The sequence below is a fragment of the Hermetia illucens genome, chromosome 1 (assembly GCF_905115235.1).
Source record: "Hermetia illucens chromosome 1, iHerIll2.2.curated.20191125, whole genome shotgun sequence".
Taxonomy (NCBI): Eukaryota; Metazoa; Arthropoda; class Insecta; order Diptera; family Stratiomyidae; genus Hermetia; species Hermetia illucens.
In genome coordinates, this window is record NC_051849.1 from 11,621,369 (window position 1) to 11,644,831 (window position 23,463).

The 23,463-nt window shown below is 46.5% G+C and overlaps 1 protein-coding gene across 1 annotated transcript in view; it reads right to left on the reverse strand.

Annotated features, from left to right (window-relative positions):
• Nucleotides 1-8,760: 8,760 nt before the first annotated feature.
• LOC119646519 (integrin alpha-PS3) overlaps nucleotides 8,761-23,463 on the reverse strand; it is a 53,022-nt gene continuing 38,319 nt past the window's right edge. Inside the window, exons 6-15 of the mRNA XM_038046979.1 lie at nucleotides 21,708-21,813; nucleotides 21,461-21,643; nucleotides 20,948-21,334; nucleotides 19,170-19,299; nucleotides 18,905-19,109; nucleotides 18,587-18,744; nucleotides 10,176-10,245; nucleotides 9,418-10,091; nucleotides 9,212-9,353; nucleotides 8,761-9,081 (exon numbers count right to left, since the gene is read on the reverse strand). Of these exons, the coding sequence (XP_037902907.1) occupies nucleotides 8,986-9,081; nucleotides 9,212-9,353; nucleotides 9,418-10,091; nucleotides 10,176-10,245; nucleotides 18,587-18,744; nucleotides 18,905-19,109; nucleotides 19,170-19,299; nucleotides 20,948-21,334; nucleotides 21,461-21,643; nucleotides 21,708-21,813 (2,151 nt within the window). The 3' untranslated portion in view covers nucleotides 8,761-8,985. The remainder of the gene's footprint in view (nucleotides 9,082-9,211; nucleotides 9,354-9,417; nucleotides 10,092-10,175; nucleotides 10,246-18,586; nucleotides 18,745-18,904; nucleotides 19,110-19,169; nucleotides 19,300-20,947; nucleotides 21,335-21,460; nucleotides 21,644-21,707; nucleotides 21,814-23,463) is intronic.

The window sequence follows — 23,463 nt, forward strand, 5'->3', positions numbered from 1 at the left end:
TGAATGACTACTGACTGACTAATGACAACTGCTATTCCTTGCGATTGATCCATCAACGAACACCTTAAATCCAATTTCTAACGCAGTTTTTTTTGGGGTAGAGTAGGTTGCATTTACGCACAGAGTGTTGAACTCCCGGTTCGGTACGTCGTTGGACTACCAACTAAACACCTCCCCATCGTCAGAGAGCTAACCTGGAACCATTTGTCTCATTACTTCGGGCTAGTCTCCGAACTCTCCCACCTTGCGGAGCCTTCAAATTAGGGAATTCCTTTCACCGACGGGAGGGGAGGAAGGAAAGGAACTGGTAGTTCAAGGGACCCCCTGTCATCCGGCGATTTGAGACGTACGTTGATACGTCGATCACAAAGGACACCAGTTGTGGAACGCCACTTCATCCAGGTTGCAATTTCATAACGCTGTTCTCCATTGGCTGATAGCGTTGACCCGAGATATTTAAATCGCTCAATTCAGGCAGATCACTGTCGCAGGCAGTGATTGTGCCTCTTTCATGGAGATCGATTATCAAAAATTCAGTTTTGTTTAGATTCAATTTGAAACCATGTTGCATGAGATCATTCCATTGTTGGACACGTTGGTAACATACTATTAGTAAGTTTATTTGAGTAGATATCAAAATCGCACATATTTTGGCTCCTTACTCACGCACTTCGCATCAGTTTCGGAAAGTACTAACCGAGGCATTTGATACACCATACGACTGCATCCGGTGATTTTTTTTTAAATTGCCCCTTTGCATGTATAGGGAGCCCCCTTTAACCTCCACCTAAATTCATGTCACTCGCGATATGCGTCGTATTTCATAGTTTCCATCTGTCTACCAAATTTCGTTCGGTTGGGTTTATCTGCTTTGAAGAAAAGTGCGTGTGACAGGCAGACCGACATACAGACAGATAGACAGTGTATCGATTTTAATATACTACCTTTGAAACACAGATATAAAGGACATCAATATGTAACCTTGCAGATGCTAAATTAATCTGGGAAAACCTTCGAAAATTCGAAGCTTGATTTTTTACTATTTTGTGAATACTAATTCGACTAAATCTAGAACCGATTAATTGCAATTTAGTGCTACTTCACCAGAAATGGAGGACACTTTCTTTTCAATTAGTGCGATCCAGCACTAAATGGACTAAGTAAAGTGTCAATTTAATATGCGACTGAAGTGATATTTGACCAAAGTGAGTAAATCCTTCACTTTAATCTCTTTTTATATTGCCTTGCAAAAGGACTTTGAAGTAGAATTAACTGCCAAATAATTTCTCTTAAAGCGTTCCTTCCTTCCTCCTTCTCCTGAAATGATTTTTTAGCTTTTGTTCCATATTAAAAATAATTTGAATTCAACACCAAGACGAATTTATACAATTGCCGTGCAGTGTTTAATTTATTTTCAGATTGTTTAAGGTTAGAATTTGCATATTCTTGGGCAGAAAAATATGATATTTCTTTTGTCTGAAAGTATGCTCTATGCTGTTCAAGAAGAGGTCTTTAAAAACATCAACATATGATTTTGATTTGAAAAGAAAATCTTAATAGTCGGGATGAAAATTTTAGAATAAAATTGGACGTGAAAAGGGAGAAGACACTTATTTTGGGGTTTCGTGGCAATCTTCCTATCTATGAACCTCATTGGTATAGGCAGAATTATTCCAAAACCAAACACGTAGGGCTCGTTTCAAAATGGATCCGCAGTCCCCGAAAGTCTGAGGAAACCGCGAAATTGTACTAACCAAACGAAAATTTGTAGTGGAAAGAAAAGAACAATTTAATTTTGGATTCATTATTCATTAATCCCTTAGTCGAAAAAGTTTAACGAGAGGCTACCAGAAGGAGGAAACTTCGACGCTTAAAAACCCGAGCTATATAAGAGGCTTTATCGCACTGGGAAACAAGATCATAGAGCTCTGCGAATTTATCAAGGAACGCAGGCATTTAGGGACGAAACAGGAGTGGAGAACAACACCAACGGTTGAATGGATTAACAAGAGAGCAAACCCCCAAAGGGGAACATGGTTCAGATCCCAAGAAAGTGAAACAGCTAACAGCTACGATGAGGAAATCCGCGCACGGTTATTGTCAGCCAACAGAGCCTATTTCAGCTTACAAAAACTGTTCCGCTCGAAACGTCTCACCATAGGGTCAAAGCTCTTACTGTACAAGACAATGATCTTGCCAGTCCTCATGTATTCCTCGGAAACTTGGGTTCTTAGCAAGAAGAATTGCGAACTCTTGGTCGCGATCGAGAGAAGAATCCTCCGAAGTATTTTTGGCCCTCTACATGAAGATGGACGATTCCGTAGCCTACATAACAATGAAATCTATGAGCGATACTATGACCGTTAGGTTGTGGATAAATTCCGGCTCAATAGGTTACAGTTGGCGGGTCACTTAATCCGTATGGATGAGGATTAACTCACCCAGAAAGTCTATAAGGGCAATATCTATGGTAGAAAAAGAAGACGAGGCAGACCCTGCCTAAGATGGAGCGATGGCGTAGATCAGGAGTTCCTTATTAAGGCAGGCCTAGACCGGATACCGGTTGTTGTGCCGTTGATGATGATGATGATCTCCAGTACGCTGTCCACCAAACCCTTCGTCACCTCGAAATCCAAGCAAAAGGGCCGTAAACTGCTGGGCTAGTCTCTCCTTTGACGCCCATGTTTCGAGATCGATGATTTCACTCCAGTTAAGGCGATAAACCGCACTTTGGTCCGCTTCAAATCGATTATGAGCAAGCAAAAAATATTGTATTGCAGTGCCAGCGGATCAGTCATGCAGCATCAAACTGTCCCCTCCAGTACAAGTGCATCGAATTTGACGGTATAGATAGGCCAGGTGACGGTCCCAAGGCACCTGACGAAAGTCCCAAGTGCGTAGACTGTGGGACAAGTGACCAATTTGCCAACTATAGTAAGTGGCCTAATTTCGTCGAAGTGATGGCGAGGAAGAACGCCAAGAGACGGGCTTCTCCATCCCGAACCAAGGCAATCCCATTCACTAGACCTCAGGGGATTTCTACACCTTTTTTCACTCGACCATCCTTGTCGTCTGCTCATGCACTACGCAAAAGCACTCCATGCCTTCTGAGCCCCCATGCAGTTCATGATGAACTGCTCGTAGGCACTAGGTCGAACTGTTCCTATGTATCCGACAAATCCGTGCCAACCCTCTGCCTCAATTTTCGTAACCTCATTTCTCTTCCGGACAATATAGAAACAGATATTCTCGGTTGTACTTCTCTCTAAAGGAGAAGATTCATGATCTCGACACCTCAATCCACGAAGAATCTTGACCTTATATAATAACAACCTCCCTAACCACCTTTCCAATATCAAGCTAAACTCGAACGCAGCTCAGGCAAATATCTCCGCGAATTGGCAAAACTGTCAACAGTAATAACATCTTTCCACGAAATATAGCCCCTCCTGAGAAAGCAAACGTCCTTGCTAGCCATTTTTTGAAAGCCCACCAATCCAGCCTAGATGGCAGTACTGGCGCAGGGGGCATGTTCCCAGCCGACATCCTAGCGAAACAAATAAGCGCGCTATACCATGCAAGATTTATAGAGGAGCATACAGAACTCTGGAGAACGACAAGATTAGAGTCGTATGATTTCCGGCAGCGCACCTTAGACGAGTCTTCGAAGGGTGGGTATAAGCGGAGACACGGGAGACCAATTACCACTTTACCCAGTTTCTCACAGAACACTGCGCTTGGTTATAGCAGCATCTGTTTAACCTCGGGTAGGATTATTCACCGAATTGTTCTGAATGCAGTAACGTACCGAAGGATCCAGAGTATCTGATGTTTCACTTCCAAGGCTCACGACAAAGAGACGAAATCTGAACCAAATTTTAGGAAGGATTGTGTAAAGGTGCTGAGGTCGAAGGAGAATTGGCTTATGGTTTCCTGGTTTTGTGGAAGAAAGAAAGAAAGAGGAAAGCAAAAAAAGCCGAACTACCAGTGGCTAAAGCCAAACCCACCCTTAAAATACCTGAATTGTTGTCCACCCGGCTGAGACTGGGGAGACCGGGGGTGGTTTTTAGTAATAATCGTTGGCGCAACAATCCATATTGCATCAGGGCCTTGAAGTGTCTTAGAATACCATATTTAAGACCGTAACGGTATATTTTTTTTTTTTTGTTTTATGGATGGAGGAGGAAATCTTAGAAAGACGCTGCTGCGCTAGGTTGCACCCACTAAAACTACTCCCACTCTTCCGCCCCTCCCCGCGGGACCACCGTGAAGTATTACTTCGCGGGGGAAGCTCTGGTTCGCTATACCAGCTCGTCCATGTCACGTCTCCGTCGCGCCGCCTTTCGAGCTCGATCCAGCTCCAGGAGTTTTGTCTGCACCACGGCTACTGCCTCATTTACCGCCATCCAGTTTTCTCCGAGTTCAGCATCTCTTCCACCATGCTGTTCAACCTCCTTTTCTGTTGTAGAAATCTGGGACAATAGAACATAACGTGCTCCGGGTCCTCGAGTGTAGCACCGCATTCAGGACAGTTGGGAGACTCGTCCAACTCGAAGCGATGCAAGTACTTCCTATAGCCACCGTGTCCCGTAAGGAACTGTGTCAGGTGGAAATTCAATTCTCCGTGCTTTCGGTTGACCCATTTCTCGATGCACGGGATCAATGTATGGGTCCACCGGCCCTTGTCGGAGTTATCCCATCGTTGTTGCCGCTTGCCACACAACTCTCTCCTGATGGCTTTTCGGAAATCCGCATTCACCTCGGCTGGATTTGCCTTCCGTTTTTCGTAGAGCCAGTGTGCCCCGCTCGCTAGAAAATCTATAGGGATCATTCCTGCGATAACACATACTGCCTCCGTCGACGTCGTCCTAAATGCGCTGCACACCCTTACCGCAATTGGCCGGTATGCCGAACATATTTTCCTCCGGTTGGCAGCGTGGTTCAACGCTCCCGCCCAGACAGGGGCCGCGTATAACAGGATCGACATCACCACTCCCGCGATGAGTAGCCTGCGACTATACTTCGGCCCTCCCACATTAGGCATCATCCTTGCAAGGGATGAGCTGGCATTTGCTGCCTTCTCTCACGCATAATCTAACTGTCCCTTGAAACTCAGCTTGGCATCGATCATCACCCCCAGGTATTTGACAACCGATTTTGAGACGACCTCACGATTACCAACCCGGATGGTAACCGTGTTGTTCTTCCTACGGTTGGTAATGAGGACCGCCTCCGTCTTTTCGTCCGCCAGGTCCAGCTTGGCCATTCGTAACCATGACTTGATGGTATGAATGGCTTCATTTGCATAAAGCTCCACGTCCTCGGGATGCTTTGCAATTGCAACTACCGCCAAGTCGTCCGCAAAACCAATCAGCGTTGTCTCCACCGGCACGCGAAGGCCATGCACTCCGTCGTACATTATGTTCCACAGCAGCGGTCCCAATACAGAACCTTGAGGCACACCTGCTGTCACAATGTACCCCTTCGGCCCGTCGTCCGTCTCGTACAGGAGAAGTCTGTCCGAAAAGTAACTCTCGATGAGCCGAGCCAAGTAGCTAGGAACACCCAGTTTGGCCAAAGCGCCCTCAATCCAGCCCCAGTTGGCTGAGTTAAAAGCATTTTTGACGTCCAGCGTCACCAGAGCACAGCATTTGCCCATGACCATTGCATTTCGAGCCAATTCCACGACCTTTGCTACTGCATCGACTGTAGAACGGGCTCGCCGAAATCCATATTGCCGCTCTGAATGACCACCCGCAAGCTCGATGAACGGGAGCAGCCTGTTGTATATCACCCTCTCCAACATCTTCCCCATGGTGTCTAAGAGACAAATAGGGCGATATGAAGAGAGCACGCCGGGTGGTTTTCGGGGCTTCGGTAGTAAGACCAGCTTCTGCCTCTTCCACTGGGCGGGAAACGCTCCTTCCGCCATGCACGATTCAAATGTGTTTGCGAACCACCCTGGTCTGGCCTTGACTGCCACCTTCAGAGTCCTGTTCGGAATTCCCTCCAATCCCGGAACCTTGCTGTCCCCAATACGTCTGCAGATTTCCCAAAGTTCCTCTTCGGTAACATCAGGGATCGAAAAGACGTCCTGCTGAGCTGCCAGTTGGGGTTCTCTTTCGTCCTGCTCCTACTGCGGGAAAAGAGTTGTAATTATTTGCAACAAGAGCCGTGGGCATGTCACTTGAGGTGATTTTCGCCCGCGGATCTTCTTCATTACAACTTGGTAGGCTGTACCCCACGGATTCGTATTAGCCTCCATGCAGAGCTTCTGGTAACATTCCCGCTTGTTTCTCCGAATGGCCTTCTTAAGGTTGCTTCGCAGCTCCCTGTATTCCTCCTCACGCTCCTGGTGCTCCGGGCTTCCCCTTGTCCTGTGGGAAAGTCTCCTCGCTCGGAGACAAGAGGATCTCAAGGCAGCGATCTCCGTGTTCCACCAGTAGTTTGGTCTCTTGCCGTGGTGCAAACGTCGTCGTGGCATCGTAGCGTCGCATGCTTCGGTTACACGCTGAGACAGCTGTATGGCCCTTTCCACCGCTGTTCCATCCGGATCATGGGCTCCCTACAATGCGGACAGGAATGTCTCCTTGTCGAAAGCTCCGATAGACCAGCCAACCGCCTTAGCCTTTCCACCTCCAGAGCGTCGTTGACTGCTTCCCCGGTTCCCAATGCGGAGGAAGATGGCCTGGTGGTCAATGTGGGTGTAGTGCTCACTCACTTGCGAAGCCATCTCCCTCACCAATGAAGTGCTAACAAATGTCAGGTCAACGATCGAACCCGACCCTCTTCTTCGAAAGGTGGGCACGCATCCAACGTTGGCCAGCACGATGTCCAGCTCCGCAAATGACTCCAACAGAATTTGACCTCTGGTGTTCGTCGATCGGCTTCCCCACTCCAGGGCCCACGCGTTGAAATCGCCCGCAATGATTTTAGGGCTGCGGTCTCTAGCGTCCAACACCAGACTGTCTAACATCTCCTCATATTGTGCTAAGGTTGCACTAGGAGGAGCTTATAAAACCAGCTGCCGGGGGGGGGGGGGCGGCCATGACTTCCTGAATGGCCTGTCTTCCGCACGCCCAGATTGCGGCGTTGCCAGATGCATCCACCGCCCAAGTCGCACCGCCGTAGTTTCTGTACGGCTCGCAAATAACCGCGACATCGACATTCAACTCTCGAATGGTTTGCGAGAGCAGGTCCTGAGCTGCCTCACAGTGATTGAGATTGATTTGTATCAATCTCATTTGCCTGTGCGGTTCAGCTCCCTCCTATATACCGGACATCTGCTGCTTCCCGCAATATGCCGGCCCTCCACGCCCTCTTTCCCACTACATAACATACACCGTGGATCTCCGGTGCAATCTTTGATGAGGTGGCCCTTTTCCCCACACTTCCTGCAACTCCTCGACCTATCATGCTGGCTAGTGTATGCCGCCGCAAAAAGGGCGAAATCGAGGCATCTGAAGCATCTCTTTAGAGAGATTTGCTCCCTGAGCCTGCACACGACCCAACCTACTCTTACCTTGTCCACGGTAATTAACTTAATAGCTGATTCCGCCGGCAAACTAATAATAGCGGTCTGTGTGCCACCATATGCCTTCTTCATCCTTTTTATGGCACTCTGGTCTATATCGCCAAGGTTGAACTGCTGCTCTAGCGCAGCACAGATGTCCTCCCGTGAGGTGACTTCATCTAGGTCCTTGCATTCAACCACTATCTCCTGTTTCCGAGCTCTTACCTTCCTCTCCAAGTACACTTTCCACCTTCCCGCGGAAGTTATCGGCCGACTTGTCGGCGGATTTACTTAACTCCAGCATCAGATCCCCTCTCTGTGTTCGCCTGATACGGCTCACACTATCCCCCAAATCCTTCAATTCCGGGTCTGATTTCACCTTTCGGAGGATGTCGGCATAGGACATATTTCCCTTCTTGGAAATAATTATTATTTCCGGGCGGAGCTTCTTTTTGTCCTTTTTCCTCTTGTTGCTCACCTTAGTCCATTGTTCGGGCCTCCGGGCGTTGGTTTTTTCCACTTTTGTAGGTGTTGTGGCTGCAATCGTAAGATTACCGACTTTCGCGGGTACTCTCGCTGGCTCCGCCTTCTTTGGTGAAGAGGCTTTTTTCTTCTTCGGGACTTGCTGTTTTCCAAGAGGCTCGCTGGTACCGTCTCTAGCCCGTTTTCCTGTCTTCCCGCCTGCTTTATCACGGGGAGGCGTCACCTGCGTTTCCCTTGTGACCTTGCCAACTGACGCTTGGGAATTCTTTTCTTCGAGTGCCTTGATATAAGACAATTTAATGCCTCTTATCAAGGCTCGAATATTTTGGTGGATATTCCGCTTCTCCTTGATGAACTCGCACAGTTCATTTATTCGTTCCCCGAGTGTAACGAACGCCATTCCGGTATGTTCCCGTTTGCTTTCGCGCCTTACGCCACAAGGAATGATCTCGATTAAGGGACTATTCGTATTTCTTTCAGAGTCCCGCGGCGAATCTCGATTACCAGAAAGAACCATTGTTCTCGGTGGTGATCTCCCAAGCTTCGAACTCCTCCTAAAAGGATCCGGTGTGGACCTAATTTCCACTCCACCATTATCTATTGTAACATTAGATGCCACAGTAGCCAATTCCACATGCACCTGCTCTAGCTCTGATGTTCGCCCGGCTGGGGCTGGAAGGGGCGTCTCTTTTTAAGACTTTTGAGTCTCCGCGTACGAACCAGACGACCCAACCGAAAAAGGGCCATGAAAAAAGTCTAATCCATTTCATAGAAACCAATAGAATAATTTATTTCAGAGTGAGAAAATCAAATAAAGAAAATAAGAAAATATTCGTATTCCTAATTCGTACGCTTCGTTCATATTCTACTTAAACCTATCTTTGTGTTTCAAATACAAAATACTATTTTAATTATAATGGAATGCACAGCCTTTTTAAATATCCTTAAAAACTATGAAGAAATATCTAAAGGTAATCGGTAGTTGGACCTTATGTAAGCCTTTGTTCGGATTCGTCTTCTTCGCGCTGACTTCTTCGATGCAACTTTTCAAGTTCCTCTTTCTTTTCGCGTTTGAAGAAACCCATCTGGAATTAGAGGAGTTGGGAATACAGAATTAGATAAATTTCGAAAGTAAAGATAGTTTGGAATTAGCGCAGGAATTGTAGTGTGGGTCTGAAGCTATATCAATAAATCGAGATGCCAAGATGGTCTTACCTTATAAAATCCATAAGTCATCATTACAAGGATCAGCAGTCCTGCTATTATCGATATAATATACACCCATAATGGAACCATTGCCAATTTGTATTTCGAGATTATATTGTGCGGGTACGATTTATGAACTTTGATGGTTTTTCTGGAAGGAAGACGGGAGGACATTCAATGTAAGCATTATATAAGCCATTTTTAAGGCAACTTACCCTTCTTCATCGTCCAGTTTGGTCACGTCAATAAGAGTAGTGATCACGAAGTAGTCTTTCGTTTCAGTCAAGATTTTATCGATTTGATTAAGGTCAACATTGTAACTTATCAATATGCTAACAACGTTGTCGCCTGCTTCCAAATTGGTTACATCGAGGGAGGCTTCAATGCAGAGAGCATCCGCAGGGTTGTGACAATTGAACATTACGGTTTTGTCGATAGACACCAAACTCGACAGACTCTCCCTGATCTCAGTGATGGTATTATCCCATCGCGTCAGTTGGTCATACTCAATATCGGGAATGTCTCCTGTAGCCCGACGACGCCTCTTGCTATTACTGAAGTTGTTGGAGAGATCCGTTTCGGAACTGTCGGGCTGGTTTCCAGGATCAAATTCAACTGGATATCCGACTTTTGATGAATCGAAATCCATTCCTTGCATATTTTCAACTATTTGAGGAGTTGATGATATTTCCATGGCATTTTGGATGATGACTGTGTTGTTTTGTGTAAAGACGGCGTTGATGGTCCTATTGTTGTGAGTAGCGTTTATCGTTATGTTATTATATTCGACTAGAAGTATTCGACTTTGAGTGTTGGGGACTAGATACGAGATCGGAATATGAATAAGGACTTTCATATGTCTGATTTTGCTTGGACCATTGTTACGAATCTGAAATAGGAATGTAAATATCAATGCGATTGTAGCATTCACCGTAAAATCGAGATATCGGAATAATAATAATGATTCAGTTACCTCAACCAAATTTTTAATTTCTTTCATTCCAAGATCGTTTTCAAGACTCAAAATTGGCGTCAGTTGTCGGCTGGAAGACGAAAATATTTCATTAGTGAATCAGTAGTAATACAATTTTGGGTGGGAAACGCGTATGCAACTAAATTTTAATTGCTTCAACCCTTTCATTAGTGCTCAGAGGTGTGAGGAAAACCGGGCGGCAACCCTGTCGGCCAAACCACAAACAAGAGAAGAACCTACACTTTGGCTTGCCGGCCGTGAAGCAGTAAGCGAATGCTCCAAAGGCCTAATTAGAGCGATCAGACCCGAGTCTGCACAGGGACTCATCTGAAGTGGCAAATTGGTCACAAAACCTCACCAGGGGTATACTGGTACCATGGGAACCGACATAGCCCCTGGACTCTCAGACTTCGGGTGAACTCCCGTTGCATGTGAGAATACAGCCCGGTTATATACGGTTGGCCCTCTAGTGGGAGCTTCATGGGGGTTGTTGGTTATGCTCAAGCGAGAAGAGACCTTCGGGCCTCGGTATGGTGTTGCGTTTCAACACGGGTGCCGTACTCCTTAGTTCGGTAGAGATTTAGTTAGGTCTTGCATCCACCAGTATCAATGCTAAACCATGCACTTGGTATAGACTGGTACCGTTGTTGCTTGTCTCAGCGAGGCTCTGATTGTAGTCATAAAATCAATTCGTGTCTTAAGAAGACCGTGGGATTAAGTCGTCCAGACAGATGCTCACGTTAAACCCTCAAGGACTTACCAACCCTTTCATTGCAATTTTCTGAAATAGCTTTGAAGAAATTGGTATTTTCCTCCGCTCAAAAAAAGGTACAGACACTTTCATTGTTACGTGTTTTTGCTGACTAAGGGAGTTTCGAATCTGCATCTAGTTGATAATGGACAACATAAAGTTTTGAGAAAGTAATGAAAGAGGTAACCAATACCCAGCTGATCCAGACCTGGCGAGATGGGGGTGGATTTCCCCCGGGCTCAAAATTTTCTCGGGAGTCCGGAACAGAAATTTCAAAATGGGGGATAGTAGGAGTGCCCGCATAATTTTCACCCCACACCCGGATAATTTTTACTCTGGACCCAATTTTCCGCATAATTTCCACACCCGGCCCAGATTTTCTCTCTACGATCCTGGCAGCATGTCATCAGTAGGCTCTATCATGGACAAAAGTATAGGATTGGGGAAAAAGAAATGTCGTATTTTGTCAATAGATGGCGGCACGTAAACATATCGCATCGGGTCATACTATACGGCGATTTGAAGACGACAATCTGTGCTAGAAGTGTCTCTTTGACAGTCCGTTTCAGTCTCAAGTTATAGCGCGCCAAAGAAGCAGTCCACCAAATGATAAATTCGCCATATTTTACGTTTCTACTACCTGAGGTAAAAATGCAACGAAGGCGGCCGAGAAAATTTGTGAAGTTTATGGGTCCGATACTGTAAGGATTCGCACAGCACAGCTGATTCGATCGATTTCATTCTGGTGTAGTGGATGTCGAAGATACACCGCGTACTGGCAGGTCAGTCGTCGTAGAAACCGATAAAATTGTCGAAATCATCCAAATAGACTGGCATGTGACCATTCGCTCGATTGGCCAGGAACTGGGTCTAGACCATTAAACCGTTTGGAACCATTTGCAGAAGATTGAATTCCAAAAAAGCTGGATGTTTGGGTGCCACACGAGTTGACGCAAAAAAATCTCTTGGACCGAATTAATGCCTGCGATGCACTACTGAAACGGAACGAATTCGACCCATTTTTGAAGCGGATGGTGACTGGTGATAAAAAGTGGATCACATATGACAACCTCACGTGAAAAAGATCGCGGTCGAAGCGCGGCGAGTCAGCCCAAACCAACGCCAAGCCCGAATTGACGGCCAGGAAGGTTTTGCTGTGTGTTTAGTGGGATTGGAAGGGAATCATCCATTATGAGCTGCTCAACTATGGTCAGACCTTCTTATTTATTTATTTAATGAGGACAATACACAGAAAGCAAATTTCTTATTACATATTGTCCTCAGAGGGAGGAGCAAGTAAATGACATATTTTGCGCTTAAAGCTAGAGAGGGACATAGAGTCAAATGAACCAAGCTGTAGGGCATTGTAGGACCGGCAAAACCTCGGGATCGGAGAGTGAAAGTAAATCTTGAGCTCGGCGAAGGGCACTTCAAAAATGTCCGCATTACGTGTGTCATGAGACGAGGCGATACGGAGAGTAATATCCGAGTTGGCGGAGCAGTCCATCAGACCATTGCAGAGTTTGAAAAGAGTACACATATCAAGGAAAATACGGCGTTGCTGTAGGGAGGGGAGATTGAGGGTGCGGAGTCGTGACGGATAATCAACCCGTGGAAGGTTCTTTTTGTAAAAGAGGGTCCGGGTGAATTTGCGTTGTACAGCTTCAAGAGCGCGGCCGTCACGGATGCGGTAGGGGGACCAGACTACACAGCAATATTCAAGGATATTTCTGACAAGGGAATTGAAGAGTGCTAAGGAGGGCTGGATTGAGGTAAAGTCGGAGGAGGAACGTAGGATAAAACCAGACATTTTGGAAGCTCTATTGATGATGTCAACGAAGTGGGAATTGAAACGAAGTTTATCGTCGAATATTACACCCAGGTCTTTGAAGGAGGTCAGTAGTGAAAGGGGTTGACCACTGAGAGAATAGGAAAAGGATGATGGGGAGGGTTTCAGGGAATAGCGCATCCAGTGGCATTTGTTGGCATTCAGTGTTAGCTTGTTGACCGAACACCAACGGGCTAAATTATCAAGGTTGGATTGTAAGAGAGCACAGTCCAATGGAGACGAAACAGAGGCAAACAATTTAAGGTTGTCTGCGTAAAGCAAATACGGACAGGTGAGGGTGGAGGCGAGGTCATTGATAAAAAACAGGAAGAGTAGCGGGCCAAGTATAGAGCCTTGGGAAACACCAGAAGAAGGAGAGAAGGAACGAGATGAGTGACCATGAAAAGAAACTTTGCAGGAACGGTATGAGAGATAGGAGGAAAGCCAGGAGATGACTGAGGGAGGGAACTCTAGCGAAGAAAGTTTAGAGAGGAGAATGTTATGGTCAACGGTGTCAAAGGCTTTGGAGAAATCAGTATAAACAGCATGTACCTCCTATCGTGAATTCAAGCGTTTAGCAACAAAGTTGGTAAAAACCAGAAGATTTGAAGCCGTTGATCTATGTTTCACGAAACCATGCTGCTCTTTCACAATGAGGTGACCGAAGTGCGCGGTCAACCAGTCGTTGACGTATCTTTCTAGGATTTTGGAGCAGGAGGAGAGAAGGGAAATGGGGCGGTAGTTCACAGCAAGGGAAGGGTCTCCGCTCTTGAGGATAGGAATGATAAGGGCCTCTTTCCAGAGACGGGGAAAGTAGCATTCGTCTAGATTTTGTTGTAGATTATACACAGGGGGAGGGAAATGTGTTTTCTACAGTTAAGGAGGAAGAGATTAGGAAGCCCATCGGGGCCAGGTCCGACATTGGGGTCAAGGTTACCAATGAGGAACTCAACCAAGGAAGGCGTAAGGAGAGGAATGGCTAGTGATTCGGAGGAGTCTGTGGTTATGAAAGGTGTAGAGGGTGAAGGGCTCGAGGGAGCAAACACTGAAGAGAAGTAGGTGCAGAGAAGGTCGCAGGATTGTTGTGGGGAGTTGGCAGTGGAGTCAGCGAAGCTGATAGAAGAAGGGACAGAATGAGTTGGATTACGAGAGTTGCGAGCGTGAGACCAAAAGAGCTTTAAGTTACCGCGGGCAAGGGCGGCTTCGACGCTCAATAGGTACCTTTTACGCGCCTTTCTGACCATTGACTTCACAGTAGATCGTATAGCTTTAAAGTGAGCAAGGTCGGCGTCATTTTTAGAAGCCCGAAACTTCTTCCTCAGTGTATGTTTCAAGCGCATGTCCTCCAGGATGTTGTTCTTCTAACTTACTCAGCAGACCCTTGTTCTTCTTCCTGAGGGAAGCTAGTTCGTTGCCCTGATTTGACAGTGCCATCCGATTCGTGGCTTACGTCATTCTCTCCGTCCTTGTCCACGACCCACTCCGTTGTTATTAAGGATTTCCGTTGTGAACCAAGTTGGGAAAGAACGTAGGCAGGGAGGGGAAGAAGGGACATAACAGGAGAGGAGATCAGAGAGGATATTGTAGAAGGTGTTAAGAGCTTGATCACACGATGAATTACTTAATATATGAACCCTGTTGAAAGACGCTAAAGCTGAGTTCAGACCGTCAAAATTGGCTTTGCGGAAGTTGAACTTAGTGGGTTTACGCTTGGTTTTGGGTTTTGAACGAGGGAGCTCCGCTTCAAATTCAACCGCGGGATGGTGAGCGTCGGTTTTTACATACGGGGATGTGCCAGGAAATAAAGAGAGGTGGCGCTCGGGGAGGTTGGAAAGGAAGAGATCGAGAGTGCGGCCCAAGGAGTTTTTGGTGGTGTTGAAATTCAGGGCAGAGCAAGTATACATAAAGGAAGAAAGTGGGAGGGAAGAATGGGAGAAGTTGTTGGAAGGAATTGGAAGACTAGGATGATTAGGCCAGTTCAGCATGGGGAGGTTGAAATCTCCACAAAGGAAGAAAGGGAGGGAAGGGAATCTGACGGTAAGGAGTTCAGACAAACTGTCAAACAATTCTTCATACAGGTGAGAAGGGCTAGCACAGGGGACATATACACAAGAAACAATGAACGGGAGGAAGTTGGGCGGGGAGACACGAAGAGCAACACAATCAAAAGGAAAGCCAGAGGAGGAGAAGACGAGTTCAGCGGGGAGTGAATCTTTTATAGCAATTAGGACTCCACCGCCAGTGGACTTACGAGAAGCATCCCGGTCCCTGTCACAACGGAAAGTGGAGTACCCTTCGGGGAGCTCAGAGTATAATATGGCATCGTCTAGCCAGGTTTCGGAGATACAGATGGCATGGTGTTGCTGAGCCAGCGCGGATAAATTGAAGGCCCCCAGCTTGGTTCTTAAACCCCTGACGTTCTGATAAAACAGACGGACAGTGAACATGGATCCAGTTATATAGCTCGGCGAGGCAGGCGGGTTGCCCTGAAATTTACCCGCGAATTGGGGCGCTTATGCGGCTTTATGAATACACCTTCAGGCCAGAAAGAAGGGTTGCCGAGGACATCAACTTCGTGTGGGTAAGTAACCTTGAAAGATGCAATGACCCGGTCGGTGTTGTCGTCTTTTGTGAGTTTAATGCAGGACAGAGGAGAAAGTAAACCAACTTTGCTCCTTATATACTCCAGAACATCGTCCGTAGACGTTGTGAACGCTAGCCTGGAGATGAAGAGCTGTTTAGGTGGGGACGCCACTTTTAACTTGGGGCCACTGGTATGGATGGTTGAAGTGCCAGGATATATGGCGGTAGCGGGAAGCGGAGCTTCGTTGGCGACTGGAACGATGTCAGAAAGTGGGGCGGCTGTGTTCCGATTCAAAACTTGCTGAGGAGGCTGCGGTTATTGTCCCCTCGTAGGCGCGATGGAGCGAGACAGGATCGGAGGCTCGGTGGACCGTAACTCGTCGCGTGGGGGCCGCTGGATTAGGGGTGTAGAGCCAGTGGAAGCAACCCTGATGTAGGAGGGCATTGCAGGCGAATTCAATACAGAATGAGAGGCCTGGTGCATAGACTCCTGAGACGATGTTGAGGCTACATTGTTATGCACAGTAGAAAGCGCCTTTTCGGAAGCCACAGTCTCGTCTAACGGATTCCTGAGCCGTCGGGAACATGCAGATGACGACGTCGATCGCTGCATTTTTGGCACTGCACTAGTGTTGCGGTTCACGTTTTCGGCGGAATTCAGTGATTGGGCTGAATCGGGGGGCTTGGTATGGTCGTCCTTGGCAGAAGGAGATGTAGCTGGATGTAGCTGGAGGTACAGTAGATACAGTCGAAGAAGCCGCCGGTAGAGGGAATCCATTTGACTTCGGTACCAAAGCGGAAGTCTCAACGGCACGCTGAATGGCGGCCAAGGTCGAGGACTGTTTATTGAGTAACTGTATTGCATCAGATTCTTGTAAGCAACTCGACCGTTTGAAGCAGGCGATTGACCAGGAGCGGCCAGAATTGGTCGATACACATCTTTGATGATCCGCCAGGAGCTATGGGAGCTTGGATGGGATGTCCTATCGCACCCACCGTAGAGTCCGGACCTGGCACCAAGTGATTACCATGTCTTCCGGTCCATGCAAAACGCTCTTGGTGCTACTAAGTTGGCCTCAAAAGAGGCTTGCGAAAACTGGCTGCCTGATTTTTTTTGCAAATAAGCAGGGGGGGGGGGGGGGTTATAAAACGGGATAATGAAGGGATATTTGCTGGCTTTTTGCTGTTGCGAAGATATTGCCCAAAATCATTTTGGAACGCATCAAAGAACATTTTGAAGGTTTGATCTACAGAGAACTGACTTAGTTTCACAAGGGATCAGCTGCATACAACAAAATCCTCCGGATCATGCACTTGGTATAGACTGGTACCGTTGTTGCTTGTCTCAGCGGGGCTCTGATTATGGTCACAAAATCCATGGGATTAAGTTTTCCAGACAGGTGCTCACGTAAAACCCTTAAGGACTTAACTGTCAGCGCAACTGGTACTCAGAGGTGGCGGGGACGGCATCCCTGTTGGCCGAACCAAAACCAAGTGGCCTCCATATTGGAGGTAGACGCTATATCACATTGCCGGCCGCGATGCAGTAGGCGAACACTCCAAATGCCTAATTAGGCCGATCAGACCCGAGTCTGCACGGGGATTCATCTGAAGTGGCAATAGTCACGAAACCTTACTAGGGGTATACTGCTACCATGCAAACCGGGATAGCCCCTGAGTTCCCATACTTCAGGTGACATAGACATACCTTTGGACATCTAATTTTGCTTCGCAATATGAACAGTCCTCTAACTATGAATTAACTGCAGCTGGGAACTATTGAGTTTCTTCCCAAAGAATTCTAATCAAGCGGAACGTAAATAAGTAGCCGGGAACTACAAGTCCATGGCGACAACTTTGCCTTTGGTTGAAGTTAGTTCCCCATTTTTATGAATCATAAGCCGCTGACTCTCGCCTTCCAAAAAAAAACACAATGCGATCGAATTTCCTTATATAGAAGGCTAGTTTACTACCCCCATCCAGCATTCGGTTGCGCAACCAATATCTACATAGTTTCAAGCGTACCAGATAATGATCATCCAGAGTTAAGCACGGGAATATGGATGTTAGGTTATACCTTTTTAAGAAAAAAGTATTACTGCCTGACTATGGTAAGTTGTTTCTCTCGTCCGTCGGCCTCTATTCATGAAGCCATCATACAGTTGCCAGGGTATTGAGCCCACAGCCGTAACGGGGCCCAAATCGAGTGATCGGAAGAACGGAAAGAGTTTTTAAAGAGCCGTGACCAACGCCATCTAAGACAACTCGACCTCAGACCTAGAAACCGTTGTGAAGATGTCCGTTCCCCGGGAGGAGAACTCATCCCATGTACCAATAATTCCCAAAGTTCTTCTTTTCCTTTAGCCTTTGTCCCATTCACAAGCGGGGTCGGCTCGTCTCGATCGGTTGCGCGAACGTATCAAGCCATTGGTGTTTCGGCTAGCCTTTTGGTTGTTTACCATCGACTTCGATGTTTAAACGTGGCTATACCATCAAAGACACTTCTCCCGCCATTTTCCCATGGTCATATCGATCACGATTATCCTCATTTCGGATGAAAGTCCTGGGGGTTTAACGTGAGTACCTGCCGTGTAGGCATAATCCAATGGTCCTCTTCGGACACGGATTGATTTTGGGACCACAATCAGAGCCCCGCCATGCAAGCACAGTGGTCCTGGTTTATACTGGGTGCAGGCTCAGCATTCATACCAGTGGATGCGAGGCCTATCTAACACCTCTGCCGCAACTAAGGGGTACGGCACCTGAGTTGTACAGCGCAACTCCACGCTTGAGCTCCGAGGAGCTCTACCCGCGATGTAGGCATAACCACAAGCATCATGAAACTCCCACTAGGGGGCCAACCGCCAATAACCCGGCCGAGAACACATCCTCCAGGAATTCTCCTGGAGCATATGCTGGCACCAAATAACCTTCGGTGAGGCTTCGTGTATCAAACCTTGAACACAAAGAAAGCTAGCTGTGGAACGCAAATTCATCCAGGTTGCGCTAATGGGTGAAGCAATTTCATAACGCAGTTCTCTATTGGCTGATCGCATTGATATGAGATATTTAAATCGCTCAGTTCTGGGCGGGTCGCGGGTCACACTCACTCATGGTGAGAAGAAGCGGATTAACATCACGAGAAATAGCTCCCTATGGTTCACTCTACGAGACATAGTTCGGTTTTTCTAGAATTTCTGCGTCCCAATTAACAGGTAAAAATAAAAGCATGAGTAACCCAATACTTACTAGGATATATCCACTTCGCTGTACTCCCTTAATTGAATGACATTCACTAGAACATTGTCGCCAGGATTTAGCTCGTTACCAGTGTTGAATGCTTCTGCTTTTATTGTAACACTTTCTCCAGCTAAGTGTGAGGTATCGAATGCTATGTCAAGTGTGTCCTGGAAAATGTCCAATATGAATCAGAAAATGGCTAGAAGAACTAGTGCTACAACTGCAAGATAGACGTATCCAATAAAATAATTACAAATTGAACGAATTTAAATTGACAGATAAGGGATAAAAGTAATTACGGAGTAACACAAACCGATCTTCCCTTACCTCAGCACCATTAGGTAATGGCCTTCCCTTATACAATGTACACCTCAAGGAATTATCTTGCAATCTGCAAGCAGACGGTATTTTCGCGAATGGCATTTGCGAGGGTGCTGTTATGTTGAGCTCAGTTAAGTAAGATGTCTCTCCTTTATTAGCGATCTTATAGGTGACAACTTGCGTCCTAGTGCTTCCCAGAATGAATGATTTACTGAAAATATAATTTCATAAATGATATATTTAGATAATATGCAGTTTGAATTGAACATACCCAAAACCAGAGCTAGATACTCGTAAATCCGATACGCATATAACATCCTTGCAACCGGTACTGAAACTGATCTTTTCGGTCGAAAACTTAGGATCGCGTGGATTGATGGCAGCACATGTATCACAGAAAACTGAAAATCATAAATAATCTAGTCAATGTATCTTTTAAGTAGAAATATCTTAAGCAGCGAAAGCTTATCTAGTTGGAAGTACCACAAAGTACACCTTCCCTCTAAAACTAAGTCCTGTAACTACATAGCTTCCTTCAAAGTGACATATCCCCACGACTTCGATGCTATCGTCCAATCTTCCTTTGGCCACAGGGGGTCTTCGTCAAGCCTTATCAGAGGACTAAGCTTCGTGAAAATTACCGGCCCGCCCGCCTGCCTCGCCGAACTTAAATGATTCCGAAAACTATACACTCTTTTATGAAAATGTAAGGGGTCTAAGGACCAAGCTGTCGGATTTCAAACTGTCTGCCTTAGCATTCCAACATCATGTCATATGCATTTCTGAAACCTGGCTGGATGACAGAATTTTAGATTCCGAGCTCCTCGAAGGTTCCTCTGTCTTTCATTGTGACAGAGACTGCGCTGCGCTTGGCAAGACAAATGGTGGAGATGCCCTAATACTTATTAAGTCCCCTCTCCGTGCCAAAATCATCTTTTCCTCCTCCTCCTCCACCTACGATTCTGTCACTATACGAGTCATTCGCTAAATTTATGGCCCTTTATCATACAAATAATTTTCTCTGCCTCAGCCCGCCTTCTCTGTACGAGAATTCCTTCGACAGATTATCAGAAATCCTAATCGTTTTCTTTCCCTCTCTTCCTTTCATCCTCTGTGGCGACTTTAATCTTCCCATGCTCTCCTGGCCTTCCCTCCCTCCCTAATAACTCTACCCCCTCCCCTTTCCCTTCCTTTATCCACTTTCATGTACAGCTGTGACGCCCTCCAGTTAAACTTTTCTAGAAACCACTTAGATCGCACCCTTGGCCTTGGATTGGGAAAAGCAACGCACAGAAAGATTAGAGAGGACACTCTGACGCCCATCATCATGCTGTTGAGTTCGATGCTCAGATATCCCGACTCCACTCTCCTGTCTTCCAAATCACTTTTTGCTCAAAACTGGTAAATCCATCTCTCTTCCCCTATCTATTATTTTCATTGCCTCAAACCTGTTTGACTTTATCAACTTTGTCGCCAAATTTCTAAATTCGCGGCAAGAAGTACATACCATCTACACTGGTTTCGCTAAAGCCTTCGACACTGTAAATCACAAGATACTTCTATCTAAACTCTCGTCTCTAAGCGTTCCCATACCGCCTGTTTTATGGCTTGCCTCTTACCTTTCCAACCGATCCTGCCGCGTCTCTTTTGACGGCTGCAGTTCCCGGTCCCTCTCCCCCTTCTCTGGTATCCCAAAGCGATCTATTTTGGGCCCTTTGTTATTTTTTTAGTTTTATTAACGACTTTCCTCCCCTCCTTACTTGTCCCTGTTCGCACTATGCAGACGACCTTTAGCAAAATTTTCAGGCTCCTCCTCTGATATTGACTCCATCCAACCCTCTTGGCTCTCTTCAACTCCCTCGTGAGGAATACCCTCGAGTACTCCTCCGTGATGGTGTCACCCTCCCGCAACTGTGATTGTCTTACTCTTTAAAATGTGCAACATAAATTCACCCGGTCCCTCTTCTTTAAGAAAAGCTTCTCTCCCCTCCCGCCTCCACTTTCTGAAGCTTCCCCTCCTACAGCGTTAAATTAAATAAATAAACTTACCTTCACTGTCAGGTATCTTTCTCATAAGCGCGTAGTGGATCTCAATGTCGATTGATTTGAAAATATCTGGCAGCGAGAACTTCACCATAACATCATAGATTTTGCATGTTGGCAGTGGAACCGCAATCGCATCGAATTCCATTTCATTGATGTTTTCAGAGAAAAAGGCTCGCTTCACTTGCGGATCAACCTTCAATGTAATCTTGATGGGCTGTTGGTCTGTTTGGTTTGATGTTGACTCCAGACTCCAGCAGGCTCGAAATTGGAATTTAGTCTGGTTAATACTGATTGAGCGGCTCAACGACTGGGTATATGCATTTATCCGGATCACAGGATATGTTTTGTAGAGGTAGACCATTTCGGAATTGGGAGCACCGACCGCTAGATCTAGATGGGGATGCAGAAAAGAAGGGTGATTAGTTCAATACTTAATCTTGGTAGTTATGGCTAACACATCCATCGTGCCAGCGAGTCAGTTTCAAAAATCTGGCTCTCCCTTCCTCTCAAACTCACCATGATGGCCATTGGAGTCAACATCTACTCCTTTGGAGATTCCATGTCCAAACATACTTTGGTCGTTTAAGTCATCCATTGGTGACCGTAAAACTTGGCTGGCTTTTTCATGTATTCCATTGCTGCTACCCAAAAATACATAAACTGCTCCATTTCCTTCATGAGGAGCTCCAATCGCAAGATCTACAAGAAAAGCAGTTATGAATATTCCAAGTTGAAGTTACCACAGTTGTGAAATATCAATTACCATTGTAACCATCATGGTCAATGTCTCCTAGCTTCGATAGTGTTATGCCAAATCGTCCTGGTAGACTGTTACCCGATTTCAAAACATTGGATAGTTCGAAATTTGCCTGAAATGAAAAGATATCAATTAAAAAATGCAAATTAACGTGGGGGTCGGTAGTAAAAAACTGTTTAATTAACGCTGAAACCAAGGGGGGGGGGGGGGGCGGGGTTCCAGCGAGGAACCAGACGCACGTCGCGGGCCCCTCGCATCGATCGCGTTTTCTTGTTGGACGAAGAGCTTTAGGCGAGTCAAGGAGACCCGTTTGTCCGTGCGGCCTCGTTCGAGGACTTCAAAGGGACTCTCATCAGGTGGCTGTAGTGGCTTCCAAGGAGCGTCCATCCTAATCAGAACGTGCGCACAAGATTCGAGATCTCTGGGCACGTCAGCCACGGTTTCCACGTGGTTGGTGGATCGTGGTGGCTTTAGTTTTGACATTGCCTCCTCGAGGAGACGCAGCAGACCGATAACGTTGAGCCCCGATCTGATGTCGAGAACAGGGTCGCTGGGATGTCTCAAGTTCTCCCCGTACACCAGGTCACCGGGAATTGCAGAAAATTCTTCACGATTGGCTGTTCGGAGGCCAAAAAGAACGAGTGGTAGGACCTGCGACCAAGAATGGTCGCCTTAGGCTATTATAGCGGCCTTCAGCGTCATGCGCCACCTTTCGAGCATCCCATTGGATTGCAGGTGGTTGCCGGTTGTCCGATGGTGTTTAAATCTGAGGAGTTTGCCCAATTCTGAGAAAAGAGAGAACTCAAACCGCATTCCTGGCCAGCACCCCAAAGCGTGGAATCGATTCTGGACAGAGGTCCTCTGCACAAGATTGTGCAATAATGTCTTTCAGAGGTATTGCCTCAGGCCACCGCGCGAACCTATCGATGATTTTGAGGCAATACCCGACAACGTGTGAGTCTCGCAAAGGGCTAATGATGTCGAGGTGGATTGTGTAGAAACGCTTGGTGGACGAGAGGGCACTCCTAGCTTCTTCCTCACATGCTTTGTAGTTTTGCACTTCTGGCATACGACGCAGCGTCTAGCCCCGAAATTAATGTCCTTGTTCATAGACGGCCAGAAATAGTTTACAGTGACTATTCGATTCGTTGTTCGAATGCTTAAATGCACCAGATCGTGATCGGAAATCGGCTGGAATATATGGCCTTGTTCCCTTACCTAAAGTCTCGCAGTCTATACTGGATGCCGAGCCAAAGATGGGAAACTCCCTGAAGGTGTACTTGGAGTGTGCCATCAAGTTCTGGGGAATTGCGGCGTCCTTCTGCGCCTCAGTGATTCCCGGAAAATCGACGGTGGCAGTTCCCTGCCCTCTTCATTATGCGATAAAACGTCAGAAACCACGGTATCTTTTCCAGACACGTGTTGAATGTTGGAAGTAAACTGCCTGATAAAACTCAAGTGCCGAAGTTGGCGAAGAGACGCTTTGTTGGGCTTTTGTTTTAAAGCAAAAGTAAGTGCCTTATGGGCCGTGAATAATGTGAACAACCTGCCTTCAAGCTCAACAGTAGACAGATTTGATTGACTTTTTGATGAAGAGCAGCACCTACGGCAAGGTATGAAGCATCGACAAGTACGGCTAGGGGTGCATCTTGTGGAGAGAATGCTAGAAATGTAGCATTCACCAGCTGTTGCTTGTTGGCCTCAAACGTGTGAACAGCCCCTAGAAACCACACAATCAGACGGAAGTTTTTGATTTTCAGGC